Source organism: Seriola dumerili, unplaced genomic scaffold (genome assembly GCF_002260705.1).
Source record: "Seriola dumerili isolate Sdu_G_001 unplaced genomic scaffold, Sdu_1.0 BDQW01000226.1, whole genome shotgun sequence".
NCBI classification, from domain to species: domain Eukaryota; kingdom Metazoa; phylum Chordata; class Actinopteri; order Carangiformes; family Carangidae; genus Seriola; species Seriola dumerili.
The window spans coordinates 1,732,494-1,753,613 of record NW_019174481.1 but is presented as its reverse complement, the minus strand read 5'-3'; the positions used below and the strand labels follow the sequence as shown (position 1 = coordinate 1,753,613).

Here is a 21,120-nt window from a genome sequence, read left to right as displayed (position 1 = left end):
TCAAATGAAATATATTTAGCTTTGAATCCAAAAAATTATTAGTTTTTTTAAGCATCAAGTTTTACTGTAGTTCATTGCATATATCCAATGTATATCCAGTATTCTCCATTGCATCTATTGAACGTCAAAGCTTGCTGCGAAGTTCAACAGTCAGTGCAACTTCAGGTCATATTAAGCATTATTGAAGCAAATCCAAGCTGCAAGACAGCAAAGAAATCCTGAACAATCTGATCAGCTGTGCATCAGGAGAAAGTGACGTTGCTTCTAATTGAAGTTAGACTGAGCAAAGATGAAATGATTAATACAAAATGATATAAACTAAATGAGAAGCAACATTTGCTAATTGAATAGAACCATAGGTAACAGTAAGACCAATAAAGAGCGAGAAAGTGAAGAGGTCTCACTCTGTCTGGATCTAGCATGATTATATTCTCATATGAAACACAAAAAGAGTTCACTCAAAATAAATCGGTTTGACCTGTTAAACTAAAGTTGGTCAACATATAAAAATGAAGAAAAAGTTCACAAAACGAATTTAAAACAAGACTGAAAAGAGTATCGGAATTTATTCTCAACAGGATAAAAGGGTTACGTGAAACTACTCTTCCATTTCCCCACCGAGTGACGCGTCGAATGAGACATAGACGATCTTTGCTGTGTCGCGCGATAGCTTCCTGGCTGCTGTCAGTGCTGTAGCTGCTCACAGACCTGTCTGTTCGTGTCTGGATCACCTCTGACCAGCTGCTGAAGAGAAGCGACCATGGCACCTGGAAATAAAAACAGGGTGTTTGTCATCGGTGTGGGCATGACAAAGGTGAAATTATTTTATATACTTATTGTGTTAGTCGACCTGGACGACCTTATGTAAGACTTGACGCTAGCCTAGGTTGCTAACTAACTAAGATTGCAGGGTATTGGACATACTACTCCTCAAAACTTCAGCTTTTATACTTTAGAGTTACAGTTACCAAACAGCTCATAGTATCTGGAGCTGCTGCAGTTTATTTAGTCGGATATTAATTGTGTTCATATTGTTTTGACAGCTCTACAATCTCTGTCACATCTGAGAATACACATTGTAAACATAAGCTAGCAAAGTTAGCACAAACAAGTCAGTATTGCTGCAGTTTATACTTTTACCTTTGTGTTAAAGCGCTCTGTTTTCATAAGTTAGGCAACTATTTGTCTGGGCTGAATGCTTGACGTACTTGAGTCTATATTTCATGACCACTTTGTGAGTCCATAGTTCATGGCCAACAGAGTTACAAACTGTGCTAAGGGTCATCACTCCAGCAGGCTGCTAACTTAATGAACTGTATCTCCACAGCTAGCTTCATCTCCCAGTCATACACATGTGTTGTCATCCCCAGACTAAATTTTTAGAAGAAAAAGGCAAAACATATTTAAATAGAATGAAATTAATCTGTTTTGCTTTCTTTTGTGCTGCTGCAGTTTGACAAACCTGGAGCCCGAGACAACAGTGACTATCCTGATATGGCCAAAGAAGCAGGTGCTTATCTTCATGAATATTGCTCAGTCTGTGAAAAGATACCATATCTAAAATGGATCTAGCACCGTAACATGTACTACAGTGTCTTATTACTGTATGTTTGCATCCTGTTTTAGGTCAAAAGGCCTTGGCAGATGCAGGAATTCCATACTCTGCCATTGAACAAGCTTGTGTAGGGTATGTTTATGGTAAGACCTTTTGTTGAGTCTTTAATAAAATGTGATTGTTTTGTGTATTATTTATATTTTACATGTTGACCTTAAATACTTAGATCACTCTCGTAACCTCCTCTACTTCACATTGTACTCTATAAAGAATACATTTTATAAAGTAAAATGTTTTTGATGATATAGGAAAAATGATGTGCCTTTCGAATTGTAAGTAACTGTGTGAAAAAAGGAACTCACCCCTTCCTTTACTCCCTCAGGGGACTCCACGTGTGGGCAGAGGGCCATTTATCACAGCCTGGGCCTGACTGGGATCCCCATCATCAACGTCAACAACAACTGCTCCACAGGCTCCACTGCTCTCTACATGGCACGGCAGCTGGTCCTGGGAGGTGAGTCAAGAAAGTGATGAGCCACCCAGAATTTGTATTTAAAAAGGAGGCTGCAAAAAGTTTGTAGTTGGCTGTATTACAGTAATCAATGGCTCAGGCCTTGTTAAAGAAGCTCTGTAGCATAATCTATTTTCTGTCATGTAACATAAAAGAGTAAAATACACTCTTCAATCTCCGTTTGCAGGTCTTGCTGACTGTGTGCTGGCCCTCGGGTTTGAGAAGATGGAGAGGGGCTCTTTGTCTTCAAAGGTATAAAACTATATTTCATTGTACTATATGTAGAAGAGTTGCACATAATAGCATGAACATTGAGGCACTGAATATCTTACAATCTACCATACATGTTATCGTTATTGTGTCCACTGGCTGTTGTTTTTGTTAGTCACATGTTTATTCGGGAGAATATGAGCTGGGGTCCACACTTGTCCTCCTTCCCTGTAAAACCGTGGTACGCCTCATTGATAAAGATTTTAAAACAGATGACAGCAGACACAACAGATTAGTGTGGCTGCACACTAGACATGAAGGGATAATGAACCGCTGCTGTCTTTTATTAGTTGTCATTAACTGCTTATTGCTGTTGAGGCAGTTTCTATCACTGGGGAGCAGAGTGTTAGTGTTGCAGAATAAAGACTTCTACCCTTAGAAAAGCAAAACACAAACAGACTGAGCAGTTTGTCCAAATGAATGGTTTTTTAATTTTTGCTTGTAACCAAAATATAAATATATAGAAATGTATATGTATTATCATTTAAACAGGCATTATTATATTTAAAAATAACCCTGTTTTTAGTATATGGATAGGACCAATCCCATGGACAAGCACATGGAGGTTATGATCAACCGTTACGGGATGGTGGCAGCACCAGCAGCACCACAGATGTTCGGCAATGCTGGCAGGGAGCACATGGAGAAATATGGTACACACTACATGTGATTTGAAATGTGAAATTTATGCTTTGTATCTTGTATTGTGTTGTACAATTTTACTATATCCAATATGTGAATGTTAGTTTCAATGTTTTCATCTCTTTAAGGAACGAAACCGGAGCACTTTGCTAAGATTGCCTGGAAAAACCACAAGCATTCAACCAACAACCCGTAAGACACAGTTTTACAACTTTATAAAAACAGATTACTACTTCTCAAGTTCAAGCTTTTCTTAAGTTTGTGTCTGTATGTGTGTGTGGTCATGCAGCTACTCCCAGTTCCAAGAGGAGTACAGTTTGGAGCAGGTGATAAACTCCAGGAAGGTGTTTGACTTCCTTACTCTGCTTCAGTGTTGGTAAGAGCCTCACACATTTGTGCTAAATAACAGAATCTATAAATTGGTCACCAAGTAAATGTATATTAGGATAAAGTGCTGATTCTGATCTAAAAAGTAAAGATAACTGTCTCTGTTGTCTCTATCTGTGCATCAACCATGATGCCTGGTCTTTGTGCTGCATCTTCCTTCATCAGCCCTACGTCAGATGGTGCTGGAGCAGCGGTTTTAGCCAGCGAGGCCTTCGTCAGGAAACACCATCTAGAGAACCAGGCAGTGGAGATTGTGGCCCAAGAGATGGTGACCGACCTCGCCTCCACGTTTGAAGAAAACAGCTGCATTAAGATGGTAAAAAAAAAAAAGTGCAATGTTTTTACCCAAAATTCACAGCTTTTTTTGTAATACTGAAACGGATGGTTTGACAGCCGTGGATCAAGCCTGTATTTATCCTGAAGTTTTTTCTTTGCATGATAAAAATCAAATCAGTGAGACTAGTTCCTCCCAGGGGAACTAAAGCTCTGTACCATATTTAAACCCAAGCTACAACAGATGATGACGTCAGAAAACAGAGAAATAGTTTTTTAAATTGAAATGATGAAGTATCATCATGGGGGCATACCTTACGTCATTATGATAATATTTTATAATATCCTCCATTCTAATATCTTTTTGTTTTTTTCTGTGCAGGTTGGATATGACATGTCTCGGTTGGCAGCTAAAAAGTGTTACGAGGCCGCAGGTCTGAAGCCCGGTGATGTTAATGTGGTCGAGCTGCACGACTGCTTCTCAGCCAATGAGCTCATCACATATGAGGCCCTGGGGCTGTGTCCAGAAGGTAAGACTGCAGCTTTTAAAATCCTCCTTTGTCCTCCCAACAGTTATCCTTCAAAGTTTGGCTGTCGGGAGAATCGGAGCAGGAACGGAAACACTTTTCACCATCCTTCTCCCAACTTCATTTAACTTTACACATTAGAGAGAAGAAGTAGATGAAAATGGCCCAAGATTGACGTTATGTCCATGTCCCCATGTCAATATATACTGAGTATATACATGTATGTGTGAGAAGAGAGAGAGAGCGGGCAAGGAGGGGTTGAGCGAACACAGCTGTACAATGAAATAAGGTGTTAGCCATTTGAAATAGTAGACTGTACCAGAGGACGTCAGTACAGTAGGCAGTCCTACAGTGTGGCCCAGGACACATTTCACACCGATAAAAGAATGTGACCACATGAGGCCCAGACCACCTCCGAATATGACTGGATCTCAAATGCATCCTCTGCATCTCGGGTGAGTTCACACCTGAACTTAGAGCTGCCCACTTGTGATCTCTGAACAGGGTCAGAGAAAGCTCAGGCAACAGAAAGTTGGCTTGTAAATGTTGATGACACACCAAAGTTCCCAGCCATATCGATATACTCCATCGTAATGTTAAATTAGTTTAGCTTTAATCTGTCGCGCAGAGAATACACTGGTGACCATTCATTAGTTGATATCAGTATAATCTGTGGATTTGCCCTCTGAGGCTTTTTCTTGAGTCGTAGATTTTCTTTTAAGTGCAGAATTTAAATAATGACAAACATCAAACCAACTTAATGCCAACTTTATAGTGTTAATAATGTTGATCTTGCCATTACAAATGCAATGTTTTGAAATTGTTTGTTTTTCATATCTTCTGATTGTTTTAATTTAGAAATTGTAAATGACATTTTGTATGTAGAAATGATGCTATATATAAACAAATGTGTCTTTGCTTGTATCCATGAAGTATATACAGTAGTTAACATGATGGGAGATATTTACCTGCGGCCTTTCTTCAGGTGCTCAACAGGCAAACTGTCTTTACCCTTATCTACTAAAGGGCTGCACTGAGGTCCTGTAGCTGATTTGACCTCACTGCAGACTGACCACTGACCACTAACATTTAGATAAAGCAAGTGTAAAATCTGTGGCAACACAGAAAAAGAGGGCGACTTTAGTCAGGTGGAAAGTGCGTGTGTGAGAGAAACTTGATGTATTAATAGTCCAGAGATTAAAAAAAACTAGTGTGATATCTAAACAGCCAATTAAAAACTTACTAAGTAAACCTGTCATGTTTTTAAAATCTGTTTATAGACCAGAGTTTTTACCAGATTTTACCAGAAATCTCCCACGTGATGTTTTATAACTATTTCCATAACTGATATTTCTGTAAAGATGACAACATTAAACTATTTACACTAACAAATACTATACATCCTCATACATAACTTTCCTCTTGCTGAATAAATACTGGTAGTTCAAACAGTTGGAAAAAAAAAAAAAAAGCTTTAACCAGTTTTTCAAGTTCAGCAGCGGAAAACAATATCATCTGCCTTCACTGCTTTCCAGACATGTGCAACACATGCAGCCCAGCATCAGGTTTTACGTAGCTGCACTTAATCCAGATTAAGTGAAATGCACCTGGGCTCAATTTTCATCTGTAGTGTTGCAAAACTGCTGATTTGTGTGGTCCTTACAGTAACTTAGTAAATATGTCCCCATGTATGTGTTGATGATGTTATAATGTTATGGCATAATATTACAGTGCAGCCACCACTCTGTACTGTTTTGTGACCTTCTTGTGTGCCTCAAATTCTCTCCAGGTAAAGCTGGGGATCTGATTGACAGAGGGGACAACACCTATGGAGGCAAGTTTGTAGTCAACCCCAGTGGTGGCCTCATCTCTAAAGGACATCCTCTGGGCGCCACAGGTACACCGAGCCTCTGACTTTCTGACTCTTAATGGAACCACTTCTCATATACTGTAAAACAGAGTAGGCACTACATAATCCAGTCTGGTTTAGTGAGAAATCTGACCCGGGTCAAAAAGCACATGAGCACTAAACGGAAAATAGAGAGAATTATATGCTCATATTTATTGTGAGAGGTGCCCTGGTGTATGCAACGATTTCCACAGCGACCACCAGGTGGCATGTGTCTCACAGTGATGGCCACCTGGATTGTAACTGGGTAAAAGTGATCCTAAGCCAGCGTGTGAGAGGGCAGCCGGCTGTGACTTTGGCAAGTCTCCCCTGTAATCTCTCCACATATTAAACCATGGAGGGGTGAGACTGAGCAAACAGTGCAGCTGGCTCTTCCAGCCTCTACTAGCAGTGGGTGTCATCTTCTTCTCCTCCGCAGATCCAGCATTTGTCATACACATGCCATTTTTTTTCATATCTGTAGTCACAGCTGTTTAGGCTAGTGTGCACGCAACCCCCCCCCCGGTGACTGATTCCATATGCTCCTTTTTCTTTCATTTCGATACAGATTTATTGTATTTATCATCTTCATAGTGTTAATTTTTCTCTCTCCTCTGCCTCCTTCTTTGCCTTCCTTCCTTCACACCCAACACTCTGAACCATCATTCCCTCTACCTCATTAATTTTGAAGGACATTCCCCATCCGTGTCATCTCCCTCTGCCTCCTGGGTCACTCTCCCACTGTGCAAGTGCCCCAGTCAGCTAAGCTCTGTCTGATCCACGGTGTTGCTCCCAATCTTGTTGGCAAAGCTCTGACCGCTTCACTCGGTGACACTACGAGCAGAGATATTGACAGATAATTGACCGGCCCGTGCAGGGTCTCCTTCGCGGGTAGTAGGGTGAGCCCCCTCAGGAGGATGTGATTTTTACGTGTTGACATAACCTTGATGTTATGTGAACGCCTGAGGATCCTTGAGGTGTCACCAATGCGCATCTTGACGTATGTTGTGAATCATCCTGACCGCACCATGAAGAAGTCTTTACTGTTAAGTCCTTTAGCTGATTGGGATAATGAAGAAATGCAAAAGCTCATTAAGCAGATGGAATGAAATGCTTAGCTATAATGCTAACGCACGATCTGACCCTGGCTAGATTAGGGAGTGAGTTGTCAGATTAGGAGTCAACTTGCCGCCTTCTCAGTCAGGATATTGTGTTTTACGTTTGCAAGCATTTTGAAATTACAGCAACAAAGACGTAACTTTTTTTTTTTGTGAAGGCGCTTCTAAAGAAAGAAAATGGATTCTCTCAGAAGTTAAAAGTTAGTTGCAAAAGTTCAAAATCCTTTATGTTCGTGGCTGCTTAATTAATTATTTATTTTGCAAACTTAATAAGTTTCCCTTATTGTAGTAAAAATCCCTATTTTCTTTGAATTTCCTCTTCCTTTCTTCACCTACCTCACTTCCTTTCCTTTCCTTATCACCAATTGGCTCTTGTTTTCTCACCCTCATTTACCTGATAGAGTTAACCTGGGCACTACAAGATTATTTAAGGGCTTCACTCCACTCATTCACTCTTTTTTCACCTTGGGGTGGCGGTTTCTGGTAAGAAGTTTGTTACTCTGTAGTTCCTATAATTTATTTGTCAGTCTCAGAGAACCTTCTTCATTCTTATTTCTTCAATTATTATATAATGAGACTATATTGATTTGTTGTGCCAATTTTGATCTTTATTCTTTATTATCCTTTCAGAACCCGTAGCCCATGTGTGTCTTCCTTTTCCATGTTGAAATAATTAACTGAGAAATAAACCTTTTGTTGGATTGGATATATGTTTAATGGCCTTCGTTTATTCATCCTGTGTCCTGACCCGGCGCCCATGGTGATAGTAAATCTTTTAGTGTACAACTTTTGACTCTATCCCACAGTCACACCGGCCGCCCAGCCCAGACCAAACAGCAGACAGACAAAGTTAGCATCAAGTGTAGTGGAGCAAAGTGGAGCAGTCAGCAGAGAAAAAGACAGATAGTTCCTCCAGAAGTTACTTGAAACACACCTCCACACTAATAGTTTCTTGCGCATCCAGCAGATGCAGAGCAACAATAGGCTCTGCATCTGCTGGATGTGCAATAAACTATGTGCTGACAGTTTCACCAGATCATAACTTAAAAAGAGATAAAATGTTAATGCAGTGTTTCCAGCATGTTACTGCAGCAGCAGCAAAAAAACAAACAAACTAAAGGAAAACATCACTTGGTTTAGGTTTGACTACTCTAATAAGAACTGTGTGACTAATGAAATCAAAGAAACTGTCTGAATCGATCCACAGAAAAAAAAAAGTAGAGCCCAATAATAACAGCCACTTTCCTATGCTCGAGTGATTATAGTTTGTGTGATGATGATGCATTTGCAGCTTCGTCAGTGTTAAATTATATAGCCCAGCTCCTCACCCTCGGCCTCTGTGCGTCTCTCCCTCAGGTCTGGCCCAGTGTGCAGAGCTGTGCTGGCAGCTCCGAGGGCAGGCGGGCAGGAGGCAGGTCCCGGGGGCAAAAGTGGCCTTGCAACACAACATTGGCTTAGGGGGAGCTGTGGTCGTTGCTCTCTACAGGATGGGATTTCCACAGGAGGCCAGGTGAGCAGGAAGTTAGAAACAGTTTATTAGTTCAGTTGGATACTTTATGTAACTACTGTATGTATGTATTATATTTTTGAAGAAGATGCAGTTTATTGTTTTATCCTCTGTTCCTTTTTCTGCAACAAAACATCTGGACTGAAATAAGAGCCTCACATGTAAATGAATCATGATGAGACCTTTTTTAGGTTAAGTCTTTTTTCCACATAGCGTGAACCTTGTGTCTGGTTCTTCCCACAGGTCCCACGTAGCTGCAGTTCTCACCAGCTCAGGCAGCGGCCTGGAGGGGTTTAAAGCTTCCCCTGTCTTCAAAGAGATTGAAAAACATTTAAAGGAGGTAAAACGGCACGCTGTCACTAACAGACATCTCCCTAACACTTCAGCCTAGCTATTCTGATCCTATGGAATCAGTATGTTTGCATCTAATTGAAAGCCTGCATATCTTAGATTTACTTTGTTCCCTTTTCTTCCTTTCAGTTTAATGTCCTTTATTAGGCAAGCGTAGCCACATGTTTCCATAACTACTTCACAAATGGGTCCATTAAAGAAAAGTTAAGGTGGTTACAAATTAGAAACAAACCACTGAGTCCGTCTTCTTTTCTTTTAAAGGCAGTGAGCAATTTATGGTCTTTAGTTGCTTTTATCCACTGAGACATACAGTACTGCACCAACTAAACTACATGAGTTGGACCATAAAAGCAGACAGTCCAAGTATTGCAGTGTCATGGCTGTGAGTCTTATATAATCTTCCTACTTTAAAAAGGCATCATAAGCACAGCTACCATAAAACAAAAAGCACAAAACAAAAGACAAAAAAAAACAAAACAAATATCACGCACCAAATATAAAATGCATTGGAGGTGCAAAGATGAAATGAAAGCTCTAAATCTGAAACTTAAAACAAACACGTGAGCTTTATGTAATTGGATGTTGGATGTTTTGTACTGTAGCGTCTGCAGAAATGACTGACAAGAAGTGGCGTCTGTCGTAATGTTACCAGAAAACACTGTGGTTGTGTTCAAGGTTAATAAATGTGCCTTGAGAATATCACAGGGAGCAGTCATTTATGTGCATTAGTGCGGCTGTTTCCTGAGACCAGACTATATATGTGACCTTCATATATGTACGAAACACTTTTTGAAAGGCAGGTACACTGTCTTAAAGAACACACAGCGACCCCCCCCCCCCCCGAAAAATAAATAAATAAATAAATAAAAACTCATTAATGTTGGCTTTTGATCCCAAAACACCTAATTAATTATAAGAGCCTGTGTTTTCTGACTGACCTATCAGTTATAACCTGCACGTGGCGGTGGCTGGCGCATCAGGTGTTGGTTCTTCATCTCATTCCTAAACCCTGAGAGTGCAGAGGAGCGCCACTTTACAGTGATGGTGTGTGGAGCGGTCAGTTGTGAAGTGTGTCGTAGGGCTGCTGAAATTCCTGAAATCGTCAGGTGGCAGGATTTATACATGTGGAGCATGTATTCATATCAATTTGGATTCCACTCACTCCTCCATTGGCCAATTTAAGGTCAAACAATAACCGTGGCACTCACTCATGGATTTTTTTTAGAATCCGTCGCTCTGAAAAGCTGCAGGAAACTTGAGTGTGATTGACGGTTCCAAGCTTTGCTCATGTTTCTGGAGCGCAGACGTGACTGTGTGCCTCTCCCCACCCAGCGGGTCACCAGAACGGCTCGAGTTGTTTGGAGATGTTTCCTTTCAGACATTTATCGGTGAAATGAGTTTAAATGTTGGTGGTTCTGCAGAAGTTGGTGAGCGGTGTGTGGTTTCTGTGGTCGGGTATTATCTGACCTGAACACCCGCTGTGCACGAATACTAAAATAATATAGAGTGCTCAGATGCATCAGGTCAGCACGGTTGAGGCTAAATTAACTTGCACACTGTGGTGAAAATAACATGAACAGGGTTGTAACTATAAGCTGCACGGCTGGACAGTATAATATCCCCACACTGCAGCTCGTGGCGTTATAATGAAGGATACACAGTGAACAATCAGTATTTCTCTGAATGAGAAGTCAGTCCCACTCCCTCTGTCAAACTGGCTGAACAATGGAGAGACTCAAAGTTCATTTAGGTTGAACTTGGCTTCTGACTAATTATGAGCGGCATAAAAGCTTAATGATGGTGAAGCAAGGCCACAGTTGGCTTCTTGTCTGTTAACTCCTCCACAGTTTCAGCCAGATTAGCTCTTGTATGTTACTCTAGTTTACACTGTATTGCAGCGTTGTACATTTTCGCTGAGGTGATTATTTTCTGAGACTAAACCATGTTCTTTGTATTTAAATTACTCAAGAATACTCTTCACATAACAATGGATGTCTGGTATTAAATGTGAAGTATGTAGGGGGAATTACCGGCTGTATGCGGCAATTATATCATGAGGATTATATTGCGCAGCTCAAAAGCCTTCTCCACTCTCTGCAGGAAGGAGAGCGGCTTGTCAAGAAGATTGGTGGAGTCTTTGCATTTAAAGTGAAGGATGGACCAGATGGGAAGGAGGCGACTTGGGTTGTGGATGTGAAAAGTGGCAAAGGCTCTGTCACCAATGATCCAGGTAGGTGTTTAACTCTGCTGTCAAGGCCAAATAATACTTAGTTGGTTAAAAGCTGTTAAAATATAATTTTCACACAGTAAGACCTGTCCCTCTTCTCTCATACACCTACTGTACCTCTCAGCAGCAGTGTGTAGTATTTTAGGTCCAGATGTTTTAAGTTGCAGCTGCAGTTCTAGAAAAGATGTAAGACTCAGTGTGAAATGATCATTTTGAAATCACAGTAACTATTAAATGGCATCTGTGATGCTGTTGCTACACACCAAAACATGAAACTTGCATTAAACTCTAAATTGGGGGGAAAGAGCAACACACTCAAACACACAGTTTTTAAGAGGACAGTCTATTCTGTCTATTTAATGCCTTAGTCATAAATGTGTTTGTCACTAGAAGACTGTTTTTGCGGGGGAAGGTTTCTCTGTGCTCACCTTAAATGTGAGTGTATATATATATATTTGTATCAAGATGACAAGAGGAAAAGATCTGAGGGACTTTGAAGAGGATTTGTTGTTGGCGCACAGATTGCAGGAGCTTCAGTCACAAAGATGCTCAACCGGTTAATGTGTCAGTAAAACTGGCAACTGACATCTGCATTTAGATCTGTGGGAAACAGTAAGAAGGGTTGGAAATTGTGGTTGACAGCATGTTGGTGTGATATGTAACGCAAGAGAGAAGAAATCTTCCTGAGGCGAGAAGGTCAACACAGGACGTGGTCAGACGGTGTCAGTGAGAGAAGTCTGTTGACATTTGAATAAGAGAGGAATATTAGAGCAGGGATGCCGTGCATGAACCAAAGTTATAATAGTTTGGGATTTTTCATTAGTTTTTTTTTTGTGTTTCTATTTTCAATTTTAGTTTAATTTTAATTAGTTTTCAAAGCAGGTTTGTTAGTTCATTTTTTTTTAAATTAATTAATTATTTTTTTTTAAACTTAGTTCTAATTTAGTTTTTATTAGTTTCAGTGTTTTTAGCTTTTTTTTTGTAATGTATTTATTTTTGTATTTATATTCAATCTACGAAAAAAAAGCTAGACATGCTGCAGCTCTATGGCACATCACTGAAGTTGATTAACAAAAACATACTTTCATACATCTTCATACATCTTCATACATCATTAATACAGTGAATGTTTTGGACACTTAATGTGCAGATGTAGTAGTCGAACACTGAGAACCAATCAGCTAGTTAGATACTGCTCCACACGGCAGAGCTAAAAAATTGGAAGATAGATTTTCTATTCACCCAAAATACTATGAGTTTATATATGACAAAGATGAAAACTTTGCGTAATTTTAGTTAGTTTTGTAAAAGCACAGCACAGTTTCAGTTTATCGTTTTTTCATAGCGCCTCGTTATAAATCCCTCATTACGAAGAAAGATGCACATTTCTTAGTTCAGTGGTGGAACAACCAGAGGCACTGGTCATATTTTGGAAAACAGTGATGGTCAGATGAGTCATACTTCACTTTATTCTCAGTACGTGGGCGAGAGCGTGTTACGCCCATGAAGTTGCGTACTCCAGGAGTGACATACTGTGAGGACAAATAACAAAGGCACTGTGGGTGAGCTGGTCTTCAGTTGCTTTCCTTAAAAATGTAACAATAATCACAATATCAAAATTACTCTATTTCAAAAATGCGATAAAACTATTCACCAGATATTTACAATGTTAATTCTATATTATTTTACTATTTACAATTAAAACCTTTCCTATATAAACAATTATCTTATTCCCCTTTATATATTAAATCACAAAACAATCATATTATATAAGAAAATTTCCCTCTTCCTATTTCTGCAGCATCGTAGCCTGTGCGCTTTCTGGTTGCCTAGCAACGGTAAACTGCGCTGTGCTATTAATCAGCTGCGGCTCGCGCTGTAGCTGTTATTTATCGTTATTAACTGCCCAGTTCGAAAATAACAAATTAACAAAAGTATTGGGACCTAATGACAAAATATACAAAATATAAACATTAACTTGTAACATTAACTTTCTCACACACACACATCCACCAGCGGAGGAGGGCGAACGTCACCTCTCACTCGCTTCCGTTAGAAACACTAAGCTAACACCGACAGTTACACATTTAACATATAAGCGAAATTCTCGACAGCACATAACAGTACACAAAACAGAAAGCACACAGCATTTACAACATGTACGACCCTTTTCCACCTAATTTACCCACCTGCGAGGACAGACAACAGAGGCACTGTGGGTCAGCTGGTCTTCAGTTGCTTTACTTAATAAAACGTTAACTGCCAACTGAAGAACGCAGCTCGCCCACAGCTTATATGGCCTCACAGGTGGTGTCATGTCTGTAAAAACATCAAACATACAGCACATACATATAAAACAACACACATTAATGAGTAGGCAATTAAATAAATAGATAAATAATATTAAATAAATATCCTATGTGCCACACGTACACCAAGAGAACGGTACAGGGCTGAATGTTCAACGCCTACACACTTCTCCTGTTGGGGTCATCGTGTTGCCATGGTTTGGCTCTACTTGACCGCTTAGAGGGAGCGGTCACTGCAAATCAATACAAAGTTGTTCTGTGTGATCACCTCCATCCTATGATCTAACGTTTCTCTCCGGGGGGGGTGGGGGGGTGGTCTCTTCCAGGGTGACGATACCCCCCACGCAAAGGGCATGAGGGGGTGACTCATGTTACCACCATCAAAACAGAAATCGAATCAATGCTAAGGAGCGTTGAATCTGTTCTGGTGGCATGTGGCGACCTGACTAAGACACTGTCGGTTTTTCCTTCACTTTGTCACCATCTGTATTTACGTGACGTTATGACTCTTCTCGACTTGTGGTGATGTTACATGTGATTTTAGTTTGCCACAGCGTGAACATTATCGTAGTTTTATCACAAGAATAAAACAAGAAGTTAAACACATGACACCTCACCCAGACACGTCTGTTATTTCCTGTTTGTTGGCTTATCCAACTCGCTCTGTCGGGTCAGATGATCACGTCTTTAAAGCGACTGACTCTTGGAAAATGAAGGGAAATGTGACATTAACCTGCAGTTGCCACTTGACACCTCAGTGGGCGAGGCTCAGCAAAAGTTGCGTAGTCTCACTTCAAAGATACAGACATTTATTTAAGGTTTCATTGCATCATTATTGTTGGGATAAATGACTGTATTTCATTACTTTTATTTCTTCTAGTTTTATTTTCATTTCTTTTGGACTTTTTTGCATTTAATTGAAATGCAAAAGATTTCATGCGGAGGCTTGTGTGCAGCTCTTTTCTCCTCTGCTCGGTCTGTTTTTGCTGAAGCAGCTTTCTTTTACATGTGAATGTATTTAAATCCTCATATTAATTAACAGTTAACATAAAATAATATTTAAAATAATATTTTGTGATGGGTTTCATGTGTGCTGTCTTAAGACGTATACAGCAGAACAAGTTTTTCTTATTTGAGACAAGAAGGAATAGAGAGGTGGCTGCTGTTAGACACAATATACAGGTACATGACATATAAAGATCAATATGTACACAGTTCATGTATAGTATACAAGAATATAGTGCTGACTTTTAAAGCTTGTAATGTTCAGTTTTTGTTGCAATTGTCAACGATGCGTCGATTTAACACATTTATTTAGGACTGTGAGGATTGCAGTTCCCTATAAGCAATTCACAAACCTAATTTCTACAGATAAAAAACAAATTTTCATCTGATGTTTCATGCCTCAAGCAAATTGATACATATCATCATGCCTGAGGCGCCCTCTTTTTATGATGGAAAAAGATTTAATAGGCTGATGGTGGCGTTCAGGCATTTTACTGAAACACAGCAGGACTGGTTTTTAGTCAGACTGTAGAAATTATTAGTCATAAAGCTTTTTAAATAGTTGTATCAGTGAATTGTGCAGTGTGTGTGTGTGTGTGTGTGTGTGTGCGTGTGTGTGCGTGCGTATGTACGTGCATGTGTGTGTGTGCATGTGCTGCATACAGCATGTTTTTATACCACAGGAAAGGTTCATCACTCCAGAGTGCTCTCTGTTGGTGCATTGTAATCATGGTCACTGACTTTTGCTCGTCATTTTCCCTGTATATTTGTGTGTTTGGAACATCATAGATGGAACTTTATATTTTTAACTTAATGTGTGTACAACAGTCGGTAAATATGAAGTTTTTTTTGTGTATGGGTTTGTTTTTGGGGGGGGGGGGTTTGCCTTCTGTGGTAGTTACCCATAATGAAGTTCTTGCTTCATTTGTTTTCCTCGTAGATAAAAAGGCAGACTGCACTTTGTCCATGAGCGACGAGGATCTTCTGGATTTGATGACAGGAAAGTTGAACCCACAAACGGTGCGTGTAATTATGTATTAACCTGACCTTTGTCACAAAACATTACAGTTAAATGTAAAAAAGTTATTACTTTTAATTAACTGTAAAATATAATAAGAACCATTATATTTTCGTTTCTAGGACATTAGGGCAAATTTATTTCTTCCTAAATACCATCAGGATTGCTTTCACCCCTGTAGTTTGGTTCATTTCGTCTGGATCGTGGAAAAAAAAAAAAACTATTGCTGCCTTTTACTTCTGGTTCAGTTCGTGTTTAAATTGAGTTTTTACAAACAAGCCATGAGCTGTAAACATGACGTCATATAGACTGACAGTTTCTGTGACCGTCATCGTGCCTCATCAACGCTGCCTGGACCCACATGGTGAAATCAAATTCTGATAACAGACCTCAGGTCATAGTGAACTTTACTGCACCTTATGGTGCCATTTATCTGCTCTGGTGTGCTGAAATACACGGAGTAGGACACCTGTACAACACACAGCTGATTTAACTCCTTTTCACTTTCTGTTGAATCACATACGTGTTGCCATGGTTACAGTTCTTCCTGTGAATTCTCACTCCCCATACATAAGTGTTGATTGTGCTGGCTTCGCTGTAAACTCTGAGGAATCATTTTTAATGCCTGACATTGACGTGCTGTGAATATAAGTTTGAAAAATGCTGTTGAGGGCAGCCATTTCCAATAATCTGCCTTTTATGTGCCGAGCTTCTGCATACAGCATACTGATTCTGAATGAGAAAATACCAATAGTTCACTTTTACATTGCTTACAACAGAAAGTTTCTTTGGCCATAAGATGGTAAGTGAACGAACAAATGATAAAGATTTAAGAAAATGGGTTGGATAAGGTCATGAATTGTTCAGTGTCTTAGTGACGAAGAAACATTTTGAGTTGCTGAAAAATGTTGTTGAAACGACTCCACTTTAAATGTTACAATAATTACAAAATAATGTTTTCTGCCACATTAGAATACGATGTGTTTTCCTGTCAAATTCAGTGTCAGCGTATCAGCGATGCATCTTTCAGTAACTAAAGTATTAAAAATGCAATTTGAGGGAGTTAAAAGCTTTTTCATCTCTCTCCTCTCTCCTCCGTCTCCTCAGGCGTTCTTCAAAGGAAAGCTGAAGATCACTGGAAACATGGGTATGGCTATGAAGCTGCAGAACCTCCAGGTTGCACCAGGCAAGGCCAAGCTGTGAGACCTGGAGTTAACCTTTGGTCCTTTGAGCAACAGTTCAAAGGACAAAGCAAAACTTGATTTGTCCTCTTGAAACTTTAATTTTTGCTAATCAACAAACTCACTTCATAATGTGTTTGATTTTGAGAGACAGTCCTTAAAATTTCGCTTTCAGCTGCTGCTTTGATATCATTGTGCATACAGAACGGCTACTGTACACATTGTTGGGTCTAGACCAATCAGTCTTTGGATTATGAAGCATCCAGTGAGTCTAACAGGAGCTGCGTGTGAGTGTGAGTGGCTTCACAGTTTGTCAAAACGTGCCTCTGACCTCTGTCTATAACATTAACTAAAGCCATTTTTGGCCTCAACCATTTTCATAGATAATTTTGTATAGAATATATACTGTAAATGAATGAAATTATCTTTTTTTTTTTTAATAAATCCTTCACTTACAATACAAATGACAATCTTCTGGAGTGTTTTTCCTTTAAAGTAGGCCGGGTCAGTAATATAAATAAAGATATTAAGATTTGCCATCTTTGTGTTTCATCACAGCGTGAAACTGTTCTATTATCAACATATTGCAGTTCACACTTATGTCCAGATGAGTCAAGACATTTACCTTTTAAAGTCTGTTACAGCATGAGATCTTAAATACATTTTTAAAACAGTATTTTCTTTTAGTAAAATATTGAGAAAATGTTTTTCACATTTTTATAGATATCATAATAAATCGATAGAGTGGAAGCAGCCTTATAAAAATCAGAACTTGTACGTGTATTTATTTATGTTATGTTAGTTCTTCAGTTCAGGCACAAATAAATTCACTTGTATTGACCTGATTTAGCTCCGTGATGTAACAATGCATCACAAAAAAGATTACAGCTAATTGTATCAGTTGCCCAGCACAGTTAACGCTGTCAGTACAAGACTGTGCTCGGTGCAAAACAAAACTTACACAATGGGTAAGTTATTATCACTCCACACTCCCTGCTGTGCTGCGCTTATAGGAGTGACGAGGTCAGAGCCAATATCAATGCTGCAAATGTATTAAAAAGGAAAAGCTGAAATATCACATTGACATAAGTATTCAGACACTCTGCTATGTCACTTGAAATTCAGTTTAGACACACACTCGTCTATATGGTCTGACAGCTGACGCTGCATATCGGAGCAGAAACCAAGCCGTGAGCTCAAAGGAACTGACCGTAGAGCTCAGACAGGATTGTGTTATGGCTTTGTCATCACTGGGTATTGATGAGGGAAAAAATCGAAACATTTAACCCCAATTAGCATGAAGCCTCAACATAACAAAATGTGAAAAAAGAGAAGGAGTCTGAATACTTTCTGAATGCCCTGTTTTTCTGATTTGATCCTGACATCTCCCTGTTGGCCGTTCACCACTGTGCACCTTCCGCCACATCCAGCCTGTGCTCCTAATTGCTCCTATCAGGCCGCCTCGGCTCCCTTTAGCCCCTCCCCCATCCTGTCCCTCTGCCAGGTGGCCAGCTGGCCAAATGGCAATATGGAGTGGCTGCACAGGCGACACGGCTGCCTGCCTGTCTCACTGACCATTAGCAGTGGGCTAATGGGTCTTTAGGAGATGTGGTGGGGTGAGGTGAAGCGGAGTGGTGTTAGCTGAGGATTTTCAGGCTTGGTTCGCCTCAAGTCAACTTCAGAAGCTCAGCCTGCATGAGTAACCTCGGCCCAAAGTTTTCCTAAAAAGTAAAATAAAAGTAATTATCGAACACGCTCTATTGAAAGAGACACATCATATCTGCAGAGGCCTGGTCTTTGACATTTGTTCAGTGGATCAGTCGTCTGCACATAAGCAATCATCAAAGTTCACCACCTGCCTATACCGCTGAGAAAATATATCCAGCATGTGTAAATATGACATTTGGAAGTGTCTGACCCTCTGGCGTGGAGTGGGCTCATGTACAGCGAGTATAAGAGCTGGACTCTTTTTTTAACAGCATGCTGAACAGAATGAGTGTGTTTGGTCAGTGGGTCGGCAATTGCGCCCAATTCCTGTTATTTGTTCTTCAAGGTTTCTGTGATGATGCTGTTTCTCTGACATTTGTAACCCAGTCTTGTTCAAAGGCTGTGCCTGCTGTTGCTAGTTTTTTATTTTTTTGCTTTTTTTTTTTTTAAATCAGCAGAGGGACCAGTGAAATGATATCTTATAGCACACTAAGCCTGGACTATAGACCTGTGACCTCCATATGTACAGTAGCTATGCTGCTGCACTGGTGTGGGTATTGGTGTGTAGGCTGTGCAGTATAATTGCTTTTCTGTACTTTTTATAAGTAGATTTCTGGTTTAGGTTTTTCCCATATTGAATTCTTTTATTACACATTTTTTAAGACGACTAAGCATTCAATAAAACTTAATGCAAGGTATAAAATAACTGAGAACCGCAAAAGACCTATGCCTAAAAGTATCTTCAATATGCTGGATAGCAATACATTAGGTTTTCTGATCAGCTGTGACATAAGGACTTTTAATTCTCCACATTTAAACACCTTCACAAATGAGGAAAATGGTGCAACATGAAACCAAAATGTCATAAAAAAAACTGTAGTTTTTGTGTGTTTTTAGACAAAAGACTGAAATCCTTGAAGTCATTAACTGACAGTCATCTTTAGAGTGAACATAAGCGCCACAGGGCAGATCAATATGGAAATTTTACCTGAGCCCATTTTTAATCATTCCTCCATGCTGCTCCCAAGTGCATTTCAGCAGTAACCAGCCCGCAGCGGTAATCTTGTAAATCTCCTCTCTTTACACATTCGATACTTCAGTTGACTTTAGTTCACATTGGGATTTATTCATGTTTGAAAAGGACCTTTGTTCAGGTGAATAAGTAAACGGCTGCCTTTTCTTAATGCTTTTAAGAGAGAGCATGCAGCTCGTCAGGTTTCTAAATGAAGCGTTGAATACTCGCGCTTCTGCAGTTTTCAGTCCTTTTAAATATCATGTCCTTTTATTACATCTGCAGTTCTTCCTAACCGTATACAAAAAATAACTCGGTGTGCTGTTTGTATATTTTTGATATATTTTTCATTCCTCAGTGTTTTCTTTTTACAGAGTTGGTACATTTTTATAAATTTTAGACTACAGTGAAACGTTTCTTTTTACAAATACAGAATGGCAGCTTTTGACATGGTAATGAAATCTAAATTATAATTTTTTTAAAGTTTTGAAATACATGTAAAGCATAATATCACATACATTTGGACAGAGTTCAGTGCTTGACGTGTTATTGTCGTCTTGTATTGTTTTGTCTCGTGTTTCAGCGGTCAGCAGTAACGTTCTGGTCCCGTGTGCTTCTCCTTTGGTCGTTTAAGGCAAAGAGGGAATACGATGGGTGCAAAGACGACTTGACATGACTTCAACACAAGGGCAAACACTCGTCTTCATTTTTCATTGTGATCTTCCTTCTTCATTTTTGCCTTGATTCTGGCAATGACTATACAGTACTGCAGGTATGAGGCAGAGTACCCACTTAGACTCAGGACAACAAGGCAGTGAAGACAAGTGTAAGGAAAGGTGTTGCTGAGAAAGTGTAAAGAATTCCATTTTGTTTTCCCCTAAAAAATCGTTTGTTTCTTCGATGTGAACCAAACTGTTGCATATGTGTGTTCAACTAAAGGTTTCTGGTTATAGTTCAATTATCTTGTTTTGTCTCCTTGTTGTGCGCTTTATTGAGTCAGTGAATCTATTGGAAAAATACTCCAAACAGGCAACATCTTGCCTAAGATTGATTATAGAGAACACAATGACAAAAAAAAAAAAAAAAAGAAATATACAAAAAAGCCCAAACAATAAAATTCTATAAACATACCAAACCAGATTGTAGTGAATAAAAAGAGATATGTGTGAATGTTTTTGTTTTTTTTTTCTTTTCTTTTCTTCGCAGTCCACAGAGGGATAGGGTCCTTTAATTACATCTGATATTAGCTATTGTATTCTCCGTTTCGGCTCCTTTGAGACGGGCTGACTCACAGATCTGGGAGGATGTTAGTGAAACCTTGAACAGGATCAGTTCTCTGGTTTGAAATGTTCATCAGCCAGAGCAGCACGCCGTCACTGCTGATACCAAATAATACATCTGATAAATATGTACACTCACAAACATACACAATCAATTGTGGGTCATCATTTAGGTTATGTAGCAAAAAAACAACTGTCTTTTGTTTCCCTGTATTCATCCACTCTCGGCCACTCTCCTTCTCGGAGGAGAAAAGCATTTGACCATAGTCACCTCAGCTCTTTAATTTGTCTTCCTCTCCTGCAGGCCCTGAAGCTGTGGATGTGCCATTAGCTGCTAAGACGGCAGCTACTT

The 21,120-nt window shown here is 39.6% G+C and overlaps 1 protein-coding gene across 1 annotated transcript; it reads left to right on the top strand.

Moving 5' to 3' along the window:
- Nucleotides 1–665: 665 nt before the first annotated feature.
- On the top strand, nt 666–17,241 carry scp2 (sterol carrier protein 2). Its single transcript, XM_022754959.1, has 16 exons — nt 666–814; nt 1,453–1,510; nt 1,627–1,698; nt 1,938–2,069; nt 2,254–2,318; nt 2,863–2,989; nt 3,107–3,170; nt 3,268–3,354; nt 3,531–3,681; nt 4,021–4,168; nt 5,955–6,062; nt 8,528–8,681; nt 8,922–9,018; nt 11,130–11,259; nt 15,511–15,590; nt 16,696–17,241. Exons 1-16 carry the CDS (start codon nt 761–763, stop codon nt 16,789–16,791), a joined length of 1,623 nt encoding a protein of 540 aa, XP_022610680.1. The 5' UTR covers nt 666–760; the 3' UTR covers nt 16,792–17,241.
- Nucleotides 17,242–21,120: the final 3,879 nt, after the last annotated feature.

What these genes read in the sequence shown, in the direction of transcription:
- scp2 (XM_022754959.1), top strand. Translation starts at nt 761, where the DNA reads ATGGCACCTGGAAATAAAAACAGGGTGTTTGTCATCGGTGTGGGCATG. An exon ending in TTGTGTAGGGTATGTTTATG is followed by an intron (nt 1,699 to 1,937) that starts GTAAGACCTTTT and finishes TTACTCCCTCAG; the next exon opens with GGGACTCCACGTGTGGGCAG. An exon ending in GGATTTCCACAGGAGGCCAG is followed by an intron (nt 8,682 to 8,921) that starts GTGAGCAGGAAG and finishes TTCTTCCCACAG; the next exon opens with GTCCCACGTAGCTGCAGTTC.